The 16,027-nt window shown below is 44.3% G+C and overlaps 1 protein-coding gene across 1 annotated transcript in view; it reads left to right on the forward strand.

The window, feature by feature from the left end:
- Positions 1–16,027, forward strand: part of gabrb4 (gamma-aminobutyric acid type A receptor subunit beta4) — a 53,186-nt gene that overhangs the window by 22,650 nt on the left and 14,509 nt on the right. Inside the window, exons 2-3 of the mRNA XM_041951981.1 lie at positions 12,244–12,311; positions 14,214–14,434. Coding sequence (XP_041807915.1) covers positions 12,244–12,311; positions 14,214–14,434 — 289 coding nt within the window. The remainder of the gene's footprint in view (positions 1–12,243; positions 12,312–14,213; positions 14,435–16,027) is intronic.

A 16,027-nucleotide genomic window follows, 5' to 3' on the forward strand; every position in this document is an offset into this window, starting at 1 on the left:
TGAAGGAGCACTTTTTCACCTTTATGGAGAAAGTGTTCCAGAACAACCACGCCGAAGTGGCATCTCCACTTCATAGTGACGAAGAGAGATGGTATTTGCCTTCCTTCGGTGTATATCATCCTAGAAAACCAGCTAGCATCCGAGTAGTGTTTGACTCCAGTGCTCAGCACTGCGGAGTGTCACTGAACGATGTACTGTTAACGGGACCCGACCTCAACAATACTCTGCTCGGGGTGCTCATCAGATTCCGCAAGGAAGCCGTGGCTATAACAGCAGACATCCAACAGATGTATCACTGCTTCCTTGTGAGAGAAGAAGATCGCAATTTTCTGAGGTTTTTGTGGTTCAGAGATAATGACCCATCGAAAGACATCATTGAATACCGCATGAGGGTCCATGTCTTCGGGAATTGTCCCTCACCAGCAGTAGCCATATACTGTTTAAGGCAGTCCGTGCGCGATGCAGAACCTGATGTCAAGCAGTTTGTGAACCGCGACTTTTACGTGGATGACGGCTTAAAGTCTCTCCCAACAGTTGAAGCAGCGGTGGACCTACTCAAGAGGACGCAAGATGTGTTGTCAGGCTCCAACCTACGTCTCCACAAAATCGCCTCAAACAAAAGAGAAGTTATGGAAGCTTTCCCTTCACAAGACCACGCTAACGACTTCAAAGACCTGGACTTAGGCTCTGATACACTTCCCATGCAGCGTAGTCTGGGTCTCAACTGGGACCTTATGTCAGACGCCTTCACCTTCAAGATTTCTGATGAAGAGAAACCTTTCACACATCGAGGCGTCCTGTCGACAGTGAATTCCATTTACGATCCTCTGGGATTCGCCGCCCCAGTCACCATTCAAGGAAAAGCCATCCTGCGAGAGCTCACAAAGAATAATGGTGACTGGGATTCTCCCCTTCCTCAAGAGATGGAAGAGACGTGGATCAAATGGCAATTGTCATTGAAAGATCTCTGTAGTTTCCAAGTTTCAAGATCTTACACAGAAGTTTCTCCGGCAGAAGCGTCACGGAGAGAGCTAATTGTGTTTTGTGACGCATCAACAAAGGCAATTGCTTCCGTCGCCTACCTCAAGCTCACAGAAAGAAATGGAACCGTCCATGTGGGTTTCGTCATGGGCAAAGCTAAGCTCACTCCCATCCCTGAGCACACAGTTCCAAGACTTGAGCTTTGTGCTGCAGTGTTAGCGGTGGAACTTGCTGAGCTTATTACCTCAGAGATCGACATGAGGGTAGACGACATTGTGTTTTATAGCGACAGTAAGGTGGTCTTAGGCTACATCAGCAATGATGCCAGACGCTTCTACGTCTACGTCAGCAATCGTGTTCTACGGATAAGGAGTTTCTCTTCTCCGGAGCAATGGAAGTACGTAGCAACAGACATAAATCCTGCTGACATTGCCACAAGGTCTGTCTCCGCTGCTCATCTCTCAAGCACCAACTGGCTTTGCGGCCCACCGTTCCTCAAACAAAGTCAGCAAACCGACGAGGAGGAGTGCAGCTTCGAGCTAGTGAACCCCTCTTCAGATGCAGAGATACGCCCTCTCATCTCCACGATGAAAACGACCACATCGAGCAATGAACTAGGGTCTCAGCGCTTCTCCAAGTTCTCTAACTGGAAATCATTAGTTCATGCCATTGCTCGCCTCATTCATATTGCTTGTCTCTTCCAGAAGACTCCTGCAACCCAAGTTGGTAGCTGCAAAGGCTGGCATCACTGCCAAACAGCAGTCTCAGTTGAGGAACTCTCAAGTGCTAGGGGATCAATCATTCGTGCAGTTCAAGAGGAGACATACGCACGAGAGTACGCCTGTTTAAGAAAGGGGCAAAAACTTCCTAAAGACAGTTCTCTCAAAGCTTTAGATCCCTTCATTGACGTCAACGGCCTCTTAAGAGTCGGGGGTCGTATCAGAGAAGCTGAACTGCAGTCAGAAGAGAAAAACCCTGTCATCATCCCTGGCAAGCACCATATAGCGACACTTCTGGTCAGGCACTACCACCAGAAAATACAACACCAGGGACGACTGTTCACTGAGGGTGCCATACGCACTGCAGGCTTCTGGATCATCGGAGGAAAAAGGCGAGTAAGCAGTGTGATCTACAACTGTGTCAAGTGCCGGAAACTTCGAGGCACACCTCTTACACAAAAGATGGCTGATCTTCCAGCGGATCGCCTTTCAACTGAACCTCCGTTTACCAATGTTGGCTTGGATGTTTTTGGCCCATGGACTGTGTCTTCACGCCGAACCAGAGGTGGCCTTGCTCAAAGCAAACGGTGGGCGGTGTTGTTCACTTGTATGAGTGTAAGGGCCGTCCATATAGAACTCATCGAGTCTCTCGATACGTCGAGTTTTATAAATGCCTTACGGCGGTTCCTTGCTATCCGGGGCCCAGTCAAACTCATCCGTTCTGATCGAGGAACCAACTTCGTCAGTGCATGCAAGGAGCTCAAGATTCCTTCTAATATTGATAACTCTTCGGTGGAGAAATTTCTGCTCGACCAAGACTGTAAGTGGATATTCAACCCTCCTTATGCCTCTCACATGGGGGGTTCATGGGAGAGAACGATTGGTGTGGCAAGAAGGATCTTGGACTCAATGATGCAGCAGCTTGGAACATCAAAGCTAACACACGAAGCACTCTCCACACTGATGGCAGAGGTGGCTGCCATCATCAATGCCAGACCTCTAGTACCAGTGTCGACTGATCCAGACAACCCATTCATACTGACACCAGCAACCCTGCTCACTCAGAAAGTGAGTTCATCTTCTGCTCCAGTTGGTGACTGGGTTAAAGACCTTCACAAGCATCAATGGCGCCAAGTCCAACATTTAGCTCAAACCTTCTGGGACAGGTGGAAGAAACAATACCTCTCATCACTTCAGCCACGTAGGAAGTGGCAAACGTCCCAGCCTGACCTTCAGCCAGGAAGCATTGTGCTTCTAAAGGACGACCTACGAAAGAGGAATGAATGGCCTCTGGGACTGATTACCAAAGTCTTTCCGAGCAAAGACGGCAGAGTACGCAAGGTGGAGATCAAAGTTTCCAGGAAAGACGGGACTAAGTTGTTTCTGCGGCCTGTCACTGAGACAGTCTTGCTGCTAGATCCTGAGAAAAGCCCATGATGGCTTCTACAGACAGTTTGTTAGTGGCGGTTTAATCCCGCCAGGCGGGGAGTGTTCTGTTACTGGTTTTATTTAGTAGTGTTCTGTGAATGTGTTGTTTTGTGTGAGGACACTGTCCCTTTAAGAGAAAAAGTAAATAGGGAAGTGTAAGCACATGGTGATAGGAGAAGTGTTCATCCAGCAGCCTGTTTCCATCTTAAAACATCCGCTCACATTTCATGCCATACGAAGCATCGTCGGTATGTTATATTTTCAGGTGTTCTTGTGGTCTGTTACAACTTATTATTTAAGTTTTAAGTGAATGTGATGTTTAAAAGGAAATAGTTTGATTTCTGATAAAAAAAACAGTAATTTAATTTCTGCATGCAATGTTAAAAACATGTAAAAGAGAATAAGAAGTCTAAGCATGTTTCTTTTATTTGTTCTCAGTTTCACACCTTCTCAAATCAATAAACCTGTGGACCAACACATCATTGTCTTCAGAGTTTTGATGAACAGAAGGTGTTTAGCGTACTGCTAAGTTATATTAGGACATATAACAAGGGCAGCACACATGTAATACCTTTATGGGGTTTGCCGAATTCCAAATTTGCCAAACACAAGCAGCGGATACCAGCAGGGAGGCCTGACTCTGTCTGCAGCTCAGTCTCTGCCATGAGCACATGAACACAAGCTTTCTGTCCATGGAGTCCTGACTGTAGAAACAGAGATAGAAGATAGAAGATAAAGCTGTTCATATGCACATATTTTTCCTTAAGGAATTAATAATAAGTGTACAGAAAGAGCTTTGGCTTACATTGACAGTCCATAATGGAGGCAGTTAATGATTTTTGCTAATTTGGCAAGCATCCAGCTGGTCACTCTCTGACTACATTAACTATTGACTAAGAAAACCCATCACAGCACTCTACAGGCCGGGTGAAGTTGATTGTCACATGTCTACAACACAGACAGATATAATAGGATTTGGAGATGTTAGATATCTACATATCTAACAGGTCCAGCAGCTGTGGTAGGTAGCTCAAATTAGTTTGGTTCGGTTAGATCTTTCCACAGTGTGCTCCCAAAGAGGCACATCTACGCTGCCCCCTGTTGAATTTGGGATCTTTTAATCTTACGAGCACTCCCTGACACTGAACTTACATTGTTTTGATATGAAGTGCCATTACCAAGGAAAACGTTAAATAGGACGGCCTCACTGCCCACTACATCAGTGTAGCTTGTCTGCCCCGAGGCTAGATAAGACTGTCAGACTGGAAGCTGAATGTGGCGACACATTGCTGGAGCTGAGAGGACAGCATACATAGATAATAAGCAAAGGAAAAGACAGCTGGGCTAAATTTAAAAAAAGGCAACTGTCAACAAGGAGTGAAGACATTATAGTGCAGTGAGATGCATGACTTGCTGGTTTTTGACCCACAGAGGGAATCTGAACTCGACACAGCAGCTGTCGACATCGCAAAGATCCCAACCCTGCTGATACTTCCCACATCCGGGCCGATCATCCGATACAGAAACACTATTTAGATGTTGTGAGGGTGACGGACTGATGGTTCGCATGGGGATGATAGGCAGGCATCAGCATTCAGGAACAACGTAATGTAAATGTGGTAGTTTTGACATCCCAAAGCTTATACCACACATACTAGATCAGTGATATAATGATCAGCTATAGTACAATATACTGCGATCAGCCACGACATTTAAGCAGGTAAAGTGAAAAGCATTGATTATTTTGTTACAATGCAATGTTTTACCAGCAATGCCACCCTGACACACACCACCCACCCAAACATTGTCACAGAGCAAGCATATGCACTCGATGGCAGCGGTATTCCCTGCTGGAAGGGGCCTCCCCCAGCAGGACAGTGTGCTCTGCCACACTGCAACAACTGCTCAGAAACGGCTGAAGGAACAGGACAAAGAGCCTAAGGCGTTGACCCGGCCTCCAAACTCCCTAGATCCCAATCCGATCAAGCATCCGCAGGATGTGACAGAACAAGCCCGGTCCGTGGAGGCCCCATCCCACAACCCGCACGACCCAAGAATCTGCTGCCAACGACACCACAGGACAGCCCCAGAGGTCCTGAGTTCATGCCCTGATGGCTCAGAGCTGTCTTGCCAGCGCAAGGGGGACCTGCACAATGCTAGGCCGGTGGTTTTAATGTTGTGGCCCATCAGTTTAGGTATAAGGTGCTGTCAGAGTCATTAGCACATAATTAATGCTCCAATAGTCAGGGTATCTGGTGAGGTGATGATATGCAGGGAAGCCAGCAATACTGCTATCCAATCATAAATAATGCTTTTATTAAAGGTAGTGCTGGACCCTTGGGAAAGTCAATAACTTGCTTTCTTGCCGCTCCATCCAGAAAGTTGGGAAATCTCCCTCCTTTATCTGCTTTTCCACTTCATGATCAGTATCAACTTGGCATGGCAACAGCGTGAGCATGGTGGTCATTGTTTTCACATCAAAGCATCATCTGAGTTTTCCTGGTCCTCCAGAAGGAAGGGCTTCATGACTGAATTGGTTTGCTCCCAGTGTTAATTCTCACACCGTGATTTAATAATAATGACCTCTGGTGCCACAGTGAAAGCTGGAGGATAAATTGTAATCCTGCCTTGATGTCCAACTCCAGAAGCCCCAGTGCTGTAGTAAATTCTGCCATTTGGAAGAGTGTTGGAATATCTTAATATGCCCAGATGATGGCTGAAGCTTAGAAAGCCTTTGTCACACACAGCTGAATGCATTAGAACAATCCAGAAATGCCATATGGAGAGTTTCCTGTTTGGCTGACTAAACTTGGTGACTAATAATGCTTGTGGGCCAAAAGCTTCAAGGAAAGCCTTTTTTTTATGTATAAATGGGTTATGAATTGATACATGGCCTATACAGCAATTGGATAGTGGATTAAGAAGTTAGTTTGTTGCCATGGTAACACTCACAAAACAAGTGTACTAGAAAAATGTCATCACAGAAATGACTCGGACTGTAGAATTGGACATTTTCTTTCATTTTATGTGTGCAGTCGTTCAGGAGTGAAAGGGACAGCAGTCTTGTGAGAGTGAGCAGGCTGAAAGAGGTTAACTGTGTTTTTACACCTGACAGTGGGTCTTTCTACTCACTGTCAGCAATTTATTATAAAATAGTATAGTTTTTGCATGAAATAGTATAATAATAGAAATGCTGGTCATTGTCTTTTGTTGAACACCAGAGGTCTGCGCTGTGTGTCTTCTTCTGTTACTGTTCCTTGCCAAAAAAAAAAAAAAAAAATCCAGTAGGTTACCCCTCATAAAACTGCTAATTTGTTCTTCTTGCATCTGAGTTTGTGAACCAGTTATACAAACAAGATATAAAAGGTGTGAATTAGTGAGCTTTAGGTGCTGCAGCCAAATTTTTTTAACCTACAGACAAAGCCAGGCTAGCTGTCTCCCCCTGTTTCCAGTCTTTGTGCTAAGCTAAGCTAACCGACTGCTGGCTGCTGCTGTATCTTTACTGAACAGGTATGAGAGCTTGTAATGAATTTAAAGGAATCACTGCAAAATGCTGCCTTTGTTTGTTGTACCATATTTATGATTAACTATTAAATTTACACAAATCTGAATAGCTGTCAGTGTCAGTTTGCAAAGCCTAGTGATCCTGCATTAGTCAACCTCCTCTATTATTGGTGCACTGGTGCTCTTACATTGTATTACCACCAGCAACAGTTACCAGCCTTTGCAGTCAGTTTGTGCTAATAGCATGCACACTCTCACGCACATGCTGGTAGATCATCATAACTCTGTCATGCCACAAGTGGTCAAAAACACCCGCAGAGCACCTCTTCTGATTTTGTAAAATGTTTACAAATGCCCTGTGAGTGCTGTCATCAAGCCCAGTTTTGTAGGAAGCCACACACGGGCTTCAGTCAGGAGGCAGAACTGTCTGACAGCTCTAGATCAGTGCATATTGTTTTTGTATTTTGTGTTAATGCATCACATCGAAATCCAGCTCATCATCAGATGTCTGTTGAAAGCTGCTCCTATTGTGCTATTGGCCAAGTACAAAACCAGACAACGGGAGCAGTTTGACACATTCAGTGGATTCTTGGAAAAGTACTGGAAACTGTTTACACACTCGTGTGCTAATTGTTCGGGGACAATATGATTTGCCTAGAGACTGTGTGATGCCTTTCTCTCGCTCACTCCTCCCTTTCATATGAAATCCAACAAAAGGACACATCAAAAGATGACTGCAGTTATCAGTTAGCTTGTCAGTTATTAGTATTATTTTTAAACAAGTTCCTAGTGTTCTGTGGAGGGAAAAAATCAAGCAGTTTCTAGACAATGGTTGAAATGCTGGTTAACAACAGAGAAATGCTTATTTAAAGAAGAAAAGGTGTTTTTTTTTTTTTTAAGGAGTGCTGTTCCCCAACCTGTGACGTGCAGGTAACAGTTTTATTCTGAGAAAACTGTGGTGACAAAGTGAGTGCCTCTGTTTCACAAAAGCAGGGTCAAAATATGCAGGGAGAGGGAGAGTGGGGGGAGAGAGAGAGGGAGAGAGAGAGAGAGAGCGTGAGAGGGAAAGAGAGAGGGAAAGAAAGCCAGCGAGAGAGAGAGGGGGAAGAGCGAGAGGGAAGGAGAGAGAGAGGGAGGGGGAGAGAGAGAGAGAGGGGGAGAGAGAGTGAGAGAGGGGGGGGGGCGAGAGGGAAAGAGAGGGAAGGAGAGAGAGGGGGGAGAGAGCAGGACAGAGAGAGAGAGGCAGAGCGAGGGAGAGGGAAAGAGAGGGAAGGAGAGAGAGTGGGAGGGGGGACAGAGAGAGAGAGAGGGGAGAGGGAGAGGGAGGGAGAGAGAGAGCGAGGAAGAGAGAGAGGTGGAGAGAGAGAGGGAGAGGGGGAGAAAGAGAGAAACAGGGAGAGTGGGAGAGAGAGGGGGAGAAGGAGGGGAGGGGGGTGCTTTCTGTTTTCATCCAGCGAAAGAATGTACTTTGACATCTCTGGGGGAAACTGTTACTGGTTGCCTTCACAAAGTGCGATGGAAAATGGCTCTACTTTACTTTTTCCCTTTTTCGTCGAGAGCGATGGGTCAGGGAATATGACAAAGCTTCAGGGCATTTAGCGTAGTGGGAGGAGTGGGGGGGAAGGAAATAGGATTACAGAATGTAAGAGAGAGGGTGGACGGTCCTTTTCAGCCAAGTGGTTTGCTGGTTAATATTTTAGCACCGGTATTTGAGGAGAAACATCATAATTAGCCAATACCCGCAGGAAGGGCCCCGCAGGAAGGATCTTTAGGCCTTTAGACGAATCAGGGCACATCTTAACAGAGGTTATGGATCTGAGTCAGTTTCATATCAGCCTAGCTCAGCTTGTGTTGTTATCTGATGCACACATTATGGTCAGGGTCCACTCCAACGGGGCATCACTCGAAGTATTAAGCCAGAAACTCTGTCTGTCTCCTAACTGTGATGTCGTAGACGAGCACAGCGAAGACCGCCTCCCTTCAGGCTTCAGATGACTGTTTCCTGACCCGAATACCTCAGGGTAGTACAGGATGGTGAAGAGTTTCGTTTTGTGCTGAGCCCACAAATTAAGTCCAATTATGATAATATTTTTCTAATTTTATCAAAGGTTTGACCAAACGGTCCATCTGAGATATTTCATCCACCCCAGAATGATCCATTTACTCCAATCAAATCAGCTGGTATTGCTGGCTCTTCCACTTTGTTCAGAAATACTCTGCTCTATTGTATTCTAATCTATTCCATCCGAGAACTTCAGAACAAGCCAACTAGCTTGTGCTTGACTGAAGCCTCTGCAAAACACCAGCAACTTGTGCTTAACGTTTGCATAAGCTGCCCACCACACAGCTGCTACATGGTTTTCCAAGCATTTAGCAACGTTACACGCCCAGGTGGTGTTTAGCACATGTGCCAGTACAATTATATTTGCAACCTGCACCGCAGTGGCTGCTCCCAGTTCAGCTGAATTCATGCATCGAAAAGAGTGAAGTAAGTGTATTTGGGGGATGTTAGTGTACATTCATCGGATTTTTAGTTTTGAGAGAACAGTGCTTAAGGTGAGGGACATGTCATCACTCGGGAATAAGACACAAAATGATTTATTGGGCGTAGTTTTAGTGCAACAGTCCTCGTGGTCCAACGTTGGATCAGATCCTGGCAATGTGCCCTGCAGGAGAGCGTCTAAGCCTGGCCCAGCATGCGAACAGCCTATTAAACTACCTGTTTAAGCCTGATTCTGTGATCGTGTTGCCTTCATGATAGCTCTGGGTCAGTGAGACTCTGGTTCTGGAATTGCGGGGGGTGTTTGGACCCCTTTATGCTTTCATGCAAGTCTGGTTTGTGTTTGTGTTGGAGTGTGGGTATAGACTGAAATGCTCCGACGCAAAGAACAATGAATATTTGCCTTCTTAGCGGTTAGCATTAGCAGTAGCATTAGCTAAATGGTAGCATCGACATTGAGTTTGGTGAAGTCTCGTATGGGTGAGTGTGGATGCTGATTCTCTGGTATTTAATCAGAGCAGAGAATCCTTGATGCTTCAAGTTTTACTCATCAATGCAAGAGTTTCGATTGGCTAATTGATCATCAAACTAATGTCAATAGAAATTGTTTTTCTTTAGACAAAATGTTTTTAGTCAAATGCCAACACTCATTTCTTTCTTATTTCATACAAGGCGTACAATGAGCTCCATGCTTTGAGTGGCTGAAGCCAGACACACACTTTGTGAGTGTATGCTGTTATTACTATAGTTAGAGAGGGTAAAGTGCAGACTGACAGCTTTGATTGAACCGTATTTTTAGCCACATCTAATAAAAGGAAGCATAGGCGTAGAGCCTTTTCCTGCACCCAGACTCTTTATTTCAGGGTTGTGAAGGTATTTGGACAGATGAGGGTTATATCAGCAATTTTAATACATTGTCAAAAACCTTTATGGGCTCTGAACTGTGCAAGTCTGCAACCCATAAACATCCCCATGACTCCTGCTGTCTACAGTAACTGTCAAGATCTGTTTTCCATCCTTTTTGCATTTCAAAGCGTTGTATTTTGAGCGGATTCAGAAAAAAATGGGAAAGTTGTAGATCTGTTCTGGTCAAAGAGAAACTAGGCACACAAGTCTTGTTTTTTTTTTAAATCTCAGTCTATTTTGTAAACTCCATCCATCAGTTGAGCGTAGAAAATTATCACTCTGTCCTCTGTGAGTCACAGTGGCCCATCGCTGACTGCACCTTATCCTGTTTTAACATAAAACATGCAAATTATATCACATCATTACCAAAAAAAAAGTAATAAATGCTCACTGATCACATGTCAGTGCCACTTGGTCTTCAAGAATGCATTGAAAGCTTCACAGATGTTGTTCGCTCACGGCTGCTCCATCGTGCGTGACGCGATTGTCTGGAGAATGAAGCCTTGCAAAGTTTTAAAGAAGGGAGGAAATGTGAAAAGGAGTGATTTAAACAGATGTGCAAGGACAAATCCAGCAAAGAACAAACAGCCAACTTCTAGCTGCTTGTGAGCAGGACGGTACGAAACCTGTGCAGTACGTTCCTCGTCATTGCGTCATCTGGTTTGTTCTGAGCGTGTGCAGTGAGTCAGTGAGGGGACGCAGACCAACAGAGTGGCAGCTAGAGAAGGGCCCTACGAAGGCTGTATGATAATGACACACATGATAAAGTACATATTGTAGTGCATCTGTTTTCTGTGTTGTTTATGATCTTTATGCTAATGCCATTTCCACTATAATACCATGGGACATTATTTAAATATACTGATTCAGCACTGCCACATGAACCAATCACTGAACTGTCTCTGCTGTTTCTCTTTTCTGTGTCAGCAATTCATATTTTGTGGCCTGATCATTCTCACTGGCGCAGTGTGAGGCCGACATGGCTTGAAGAGGAAGGGGAGGGGGAAGGGTGTTTAGGTGGCATTAAGGCTATAAATGTATAGAAACTACTATAAGGCTATAAATATATAGAAAGAGTTCAACAAATCTGTTCACACACAAAATCCAGTGCCTCCGGGAGCAGCTTCTCCAGTGGCGGGTGCCAGTTTTCTTTGTTTTGCTGCTTGCTCGGAAAGGTAAAGAACAGATAAAAGGAAGAAGAGCAAGCGAGTCTGAACCCGGTCTCCGGGCCTCTCTGCAGCCCTGCATCCAGCCTCTTCAGCAGTACTGTCTGTGCTGACCAGAGAGGTGTGGCTGTAGTGCGATGCTAATGTTCCACACTTTGTTCGAATTAAACGGGATTCGAAGAGAGCTGACTGCTACAGAATGAATGAACCGGAGGCTGGTGTCTTAAACGGGGATGTCGAGGTTCAGGGAACACTCTCCTGTAGCACCCATGGTCATTTATCATGGCGGTTATTTTACATTTATTGTAAGCGCACAGATGTGAAGTCTGCATTTTGCTTGCGAGTATTTACAAAATGCCCTAAAATGAAGACGATATCGTATGACCGCATATCCGTCTGAAGCCACAGACGGTTCAGAGTGACTGTGGCCACATGGGCACTGTGGATGGATAATCCTTGTAAACCTCAAGTTGTGTGAATACTGAAGTGGGCTAAGTGTTTGCTGTACATGTAAGAGAGATGATGTGCATCGCTGTTTACATGTCTACAGCATGTACTGTAATCATGTAAATGAGGCACAGTTTGTTCTTCCTGTTCCTTGACATGAATTGCCAGCCTAGAAATTAGTATGGATGAGTGCATTTCCTCAGTGTTGTTTCATAAGATTCCGACAGCAACCGATCTATACTTTCTGTTTTACGTACACGCCCTAAGCAACGAAAACAGATTTGCGATGTACAAGTAATAGAAACAGTGATGCAGATCTTCTGCCTGATGTTGGTCGTTTAACAGGAATAATGCAATCTGATGTATGGGTGAAATCCAGTCTTCTGAGCTTCAAAAAAGTTCCAGTTAAATCTGCTGTCAGAGGGTTAGTTATAACTGGAATATGTGTTTAAGAAATCTTAGAAATCCAATTAATTTTTATTAATCTCTACTCCATCAATGTACTTGGTGCCTATGAAATTGCTATTGAAGTGCAGTCGGTGCATTATTCTTTATTTTTCTTTTGACAGCAGTGTTTCCTTTGTTCCCTCAGGTCCTCCAGTCATCGTAGGAATGAGCATCAACATAGCAAGCATCGACTCCATCTCAGAAGTAAACATGGTGAGTTACAGACTTTTTCGTCTCATGTCTCTTTGCCCGCACCAAATTTTGTCCCATTGGTCCTCACGCTGCCGCCCTCGTCGCCGCTAACCGTGCTGCTGAGGACCCTCGCAGTGAGGGTGTAACGCGCACCAGGTTCACGCTAATCTCCCCAGTAACCACACACCTCCAGGCCAGCAGCCAGCCAACCAGAGGGAGTTTTCAGGGCGTCAATATGTACATGATCCCTCACTGACTTCCCACCAGCAGAACACTGACAGTGGCTGCTGAGGGTCCTGCTCCAGAGTATCTGTGGTGGATCTGAGTGTTTTACTTATCCTCTATTAAATGAAGCCATGGTTTTCACCATTGTGTCTTGTACTGCCGGTAATCTGTTCACAGTGTAATCCGTCAGCTGCTCGGCAAGACAGCGCATATTCAGTTGCTCTGACGCAGACTGAGGAAGGCAATATGGCCGACGCCTGAGTGATGACGTCATTCTGTCTCTTAGCGCTCTCTTCATTTCCCTCAGCGTGGACACACGTCGTAGATCACAGTGCAGCTCTCTCCTCCCATATGTTGAGGCAGCTTTTCTATTTTCTGTGGCCTTCTCTCACCGTCTTTCTTCCTCTGGAGTGTTCAAACGATTTCCAGCCTGTTCAAATCCACAGCAGACTTGGTTTCACACGCTCGCTTGAGATATCTTCGCTCATGGACGTCTTTGAATCACGAGCTCAGGAACACTTATAAATAATGATGTATCCAAATGTACATTAACAGTTCAATGACAACAGATATTATGTGACTTTTTAATTGGGTGAGGGGAGAGATATTAAAAAATGCTCTCACCGAATGTCAGCCTTTGTAACTTCTTGCTGTTTTTGTGCGCGTCACAAAAGGTTTATTGTCAGTGCGCTCAAGTTAAAGCGTCTTTCACCAAGTCTGCATCTGAAATGGCGCGTTTTTAACGACAGATATGACTGAGACGGCTGATTGATTTGTTTATCAGCAGTATGGCTAAGTGCTCATTAAGAGCTGAGTGTTCATTCATTTCTTCACAAGTGATGCTTTTCAATACAAAACACTTTGTATGATTAATTACAGAGCAGGATGGAAGGGTTACTAGATGTAACATGAATCGTGCACAAACACATGAAGTGTGGCTTCACTCGCTATATGAACTGTTACAAAATGATCTGAGATGAATTGCACCTTTCACAGAAATGAATTTTGTTAAAGCACACGATATTTAAAATCACTGGACTGTGTAGGTTGAAAATTAAGCCAATGCGTATCTTTCATGGGTCTGACTGTAGACTACAGTACTTTGACCAGAGGGGCAATGATGCATTGGCTGTCAGACTATATATCTCCACTTGAGCGCTTTTCCAGTTAGATACAGTATTATACAGGAGCACTAGCACAGCTGTATTTATTGGTTTGCTGCCCATGTTCTGTCTTACAAATGCTGAGCAGGTTAGTTTTCCTGATTGTATAGAAAAGCTAAACAATTTTCATGATCTCAGTGCATGAAAACAGTGTTGCTGTGGCCGCAGAGCAGATGCATTTCTCTTATTGCTGTTTTAGCTCTATCAGAGTTGCTTATTCCTCTTTTTGCCCTTCATTAAATTACATTGTGGTGAAATGCTGCATACAGGGATTTTTAATTTATAGTTTCACGTCTGTTCATACACACCACCTTGTTTTTGTTTGCATATATTGCTCATGGCTCTGGCCCATGATAACTCTTATGTTCATGCGTTACTCCTGGTTTGATGAGCCATGCACACTATTTCTGAAACTCTACTTTCGTTGTGCGCTGGCAAGAAAATAAGAAGATGAAAAGTTACCGTAGCTCATGACTTCTTGTACCACTGAACTGTTTTTGTCTGTGACTTCATATGAGTTTTTCCCTCTCCCCAGGACTACACCATCACAATGTATTTCCAGCAGAGCTGGCGAGATAAGCGTTTGGCCTACGGTGAGCTGAAACTAAACCTGACTCTGGACAACCGTGTAGCAGACCAGCTCTGGCTCCCTGACACCTACTTCCTTAATGACAAGAAGTCTTTTCTTCACGGTGTGACGGTAAAAAACCGTATGATCCGACTGCACCCTGATGGCACTGTCTTATACGGCCTGAGGTAAGAACAGTGGAAACTCTGCTTTGTGTCTCATATGTACACACACATCTCTTGTTATGTGCACTGATTTCATACACTCTGTATGGCTGGAATGGTGGTTTGCATCAGCGTTCCTCCCTTCTCTCCCCTCCATGCAGCTAAACTGTATATTTGTTGTTTGGTTTCATTTTCTCCATTTCAACATGCATCTGCTGGGTGAACCTGAACTACTCGACCAGTTGCAATTTTCAGAGAAGATTCAGTATATAAAAGGAAAAAGAATATATATGGCTGTCAAAGACTGTTGCACCAAAAAAACCTTTTGAATTCACACAAACTGACAGTCAGGACTGTTAAGAAAACTATTTCAGCAACAGGTGATCAGTGTCTAAATGCGTAGCTCAAATCACTATGTGACTTTATAAAGAAGAGTCCACTGTCTTCCTCTTACAGCTAAAAATGATGAATTCATAAACAATAAAAATCTTCATTGCTCACTTCAATACACTCAGGCAGTCTGCTGCTACAGCCTTACTGTCCTGCGTCTGGTATGACCAGTATGTTATTGTGGCTAATGTTAGCAAACTGTGTGGACATTATGGTCCACTGACTTTATGGCTCTCGTGCTAGTTGTTACTTGTGGTCACTGATCAGTTGCATAGTCTGGGCTTAATATATTTTTCTAGAGCTGAGTCATATCTGTATGTCTCCAGTTTGCTCTCGCGGTCCAAAGACAACAGGTCAGTTGAATTGGACACTCTAAATTGCCCCTATAGTGTTTGTCTGCCTTTTGCCCAGTGCATGCTGGGAGTTACCCAGAAATGAAAGGTGGTATGGTATGGAGAAGGGATTGATGGATTTTTTTCAAATTCTGCTTTTGGAAAGATTTAAGAATGCAAGAGGATGAAGCCTCAGAAAAGAAATATGGATATACAGGAAAAATGTTTCAGCCATGCTGGGATAGGCTCCACCTCTGCATGACCCTTCACAGGATACGCACATACAGAAACTGGATGGAGGGCATCACCAGTATTTAGAAATCTAGAGCGAGAGCGAACACTCCATTTAATATTACAGAAAAAAACAATAGCACCTGATAGACAGATGGAAGGAGCCTTCATCATCTCATTTGTCTCTGTCATGTGTCAGTAAAACAGCAAGTGAAAATTCTGATAACTCGCAATCACATGCTAGTATTTGGTCCTGAGGCAGGATGAGTTATGACACATTTATTTTTGGCGACAATAAACAAGACTTTAAAGCTTTATTTATAAAGGTAATAGTCTTCAAAGTTCTAAGTGTGACTCAAGACAAACAATAACAATATTTTGGAAGCAGACGGGTACATTAAATCCAAAATTCATTGACCCAAAAAGGCTAAAAAAAGGTTCAAAATGCTCACCACCTAAATGTCCCAGATCACTGTGACAAACTAGACAACTCAGTCAACATTAAATGTGCACAGAGGGACCCATCTGAAATCCCTCTGGGATGTCTAAAAGTAGGAAAGTGTCCCGAGGTTTTGTTCAAGCTCGGAACGGATCGCTGCTTTTCTTAACACAAGTCATTAAAATGAAGCAGCTTGATAGAGGCAAGAAAGCTGGGAACGTGTTT

Source organism: Chelmon rostratus, chromosome 14 (assembly GCF_017976325.1).
Source record: "Chelmon rostratus isolate fCheRos1 chromosome 14, fCheRos1.pri, whole genome shotgun sequence".
Classification (NCBI taxonomy): domain Eukaryota; kingdom Metazoa; phylum Chordata; class Actinopteri; order Chaetodontiformes; family Chaetodontidae; genus Chelmon; species Chelmon rostratus.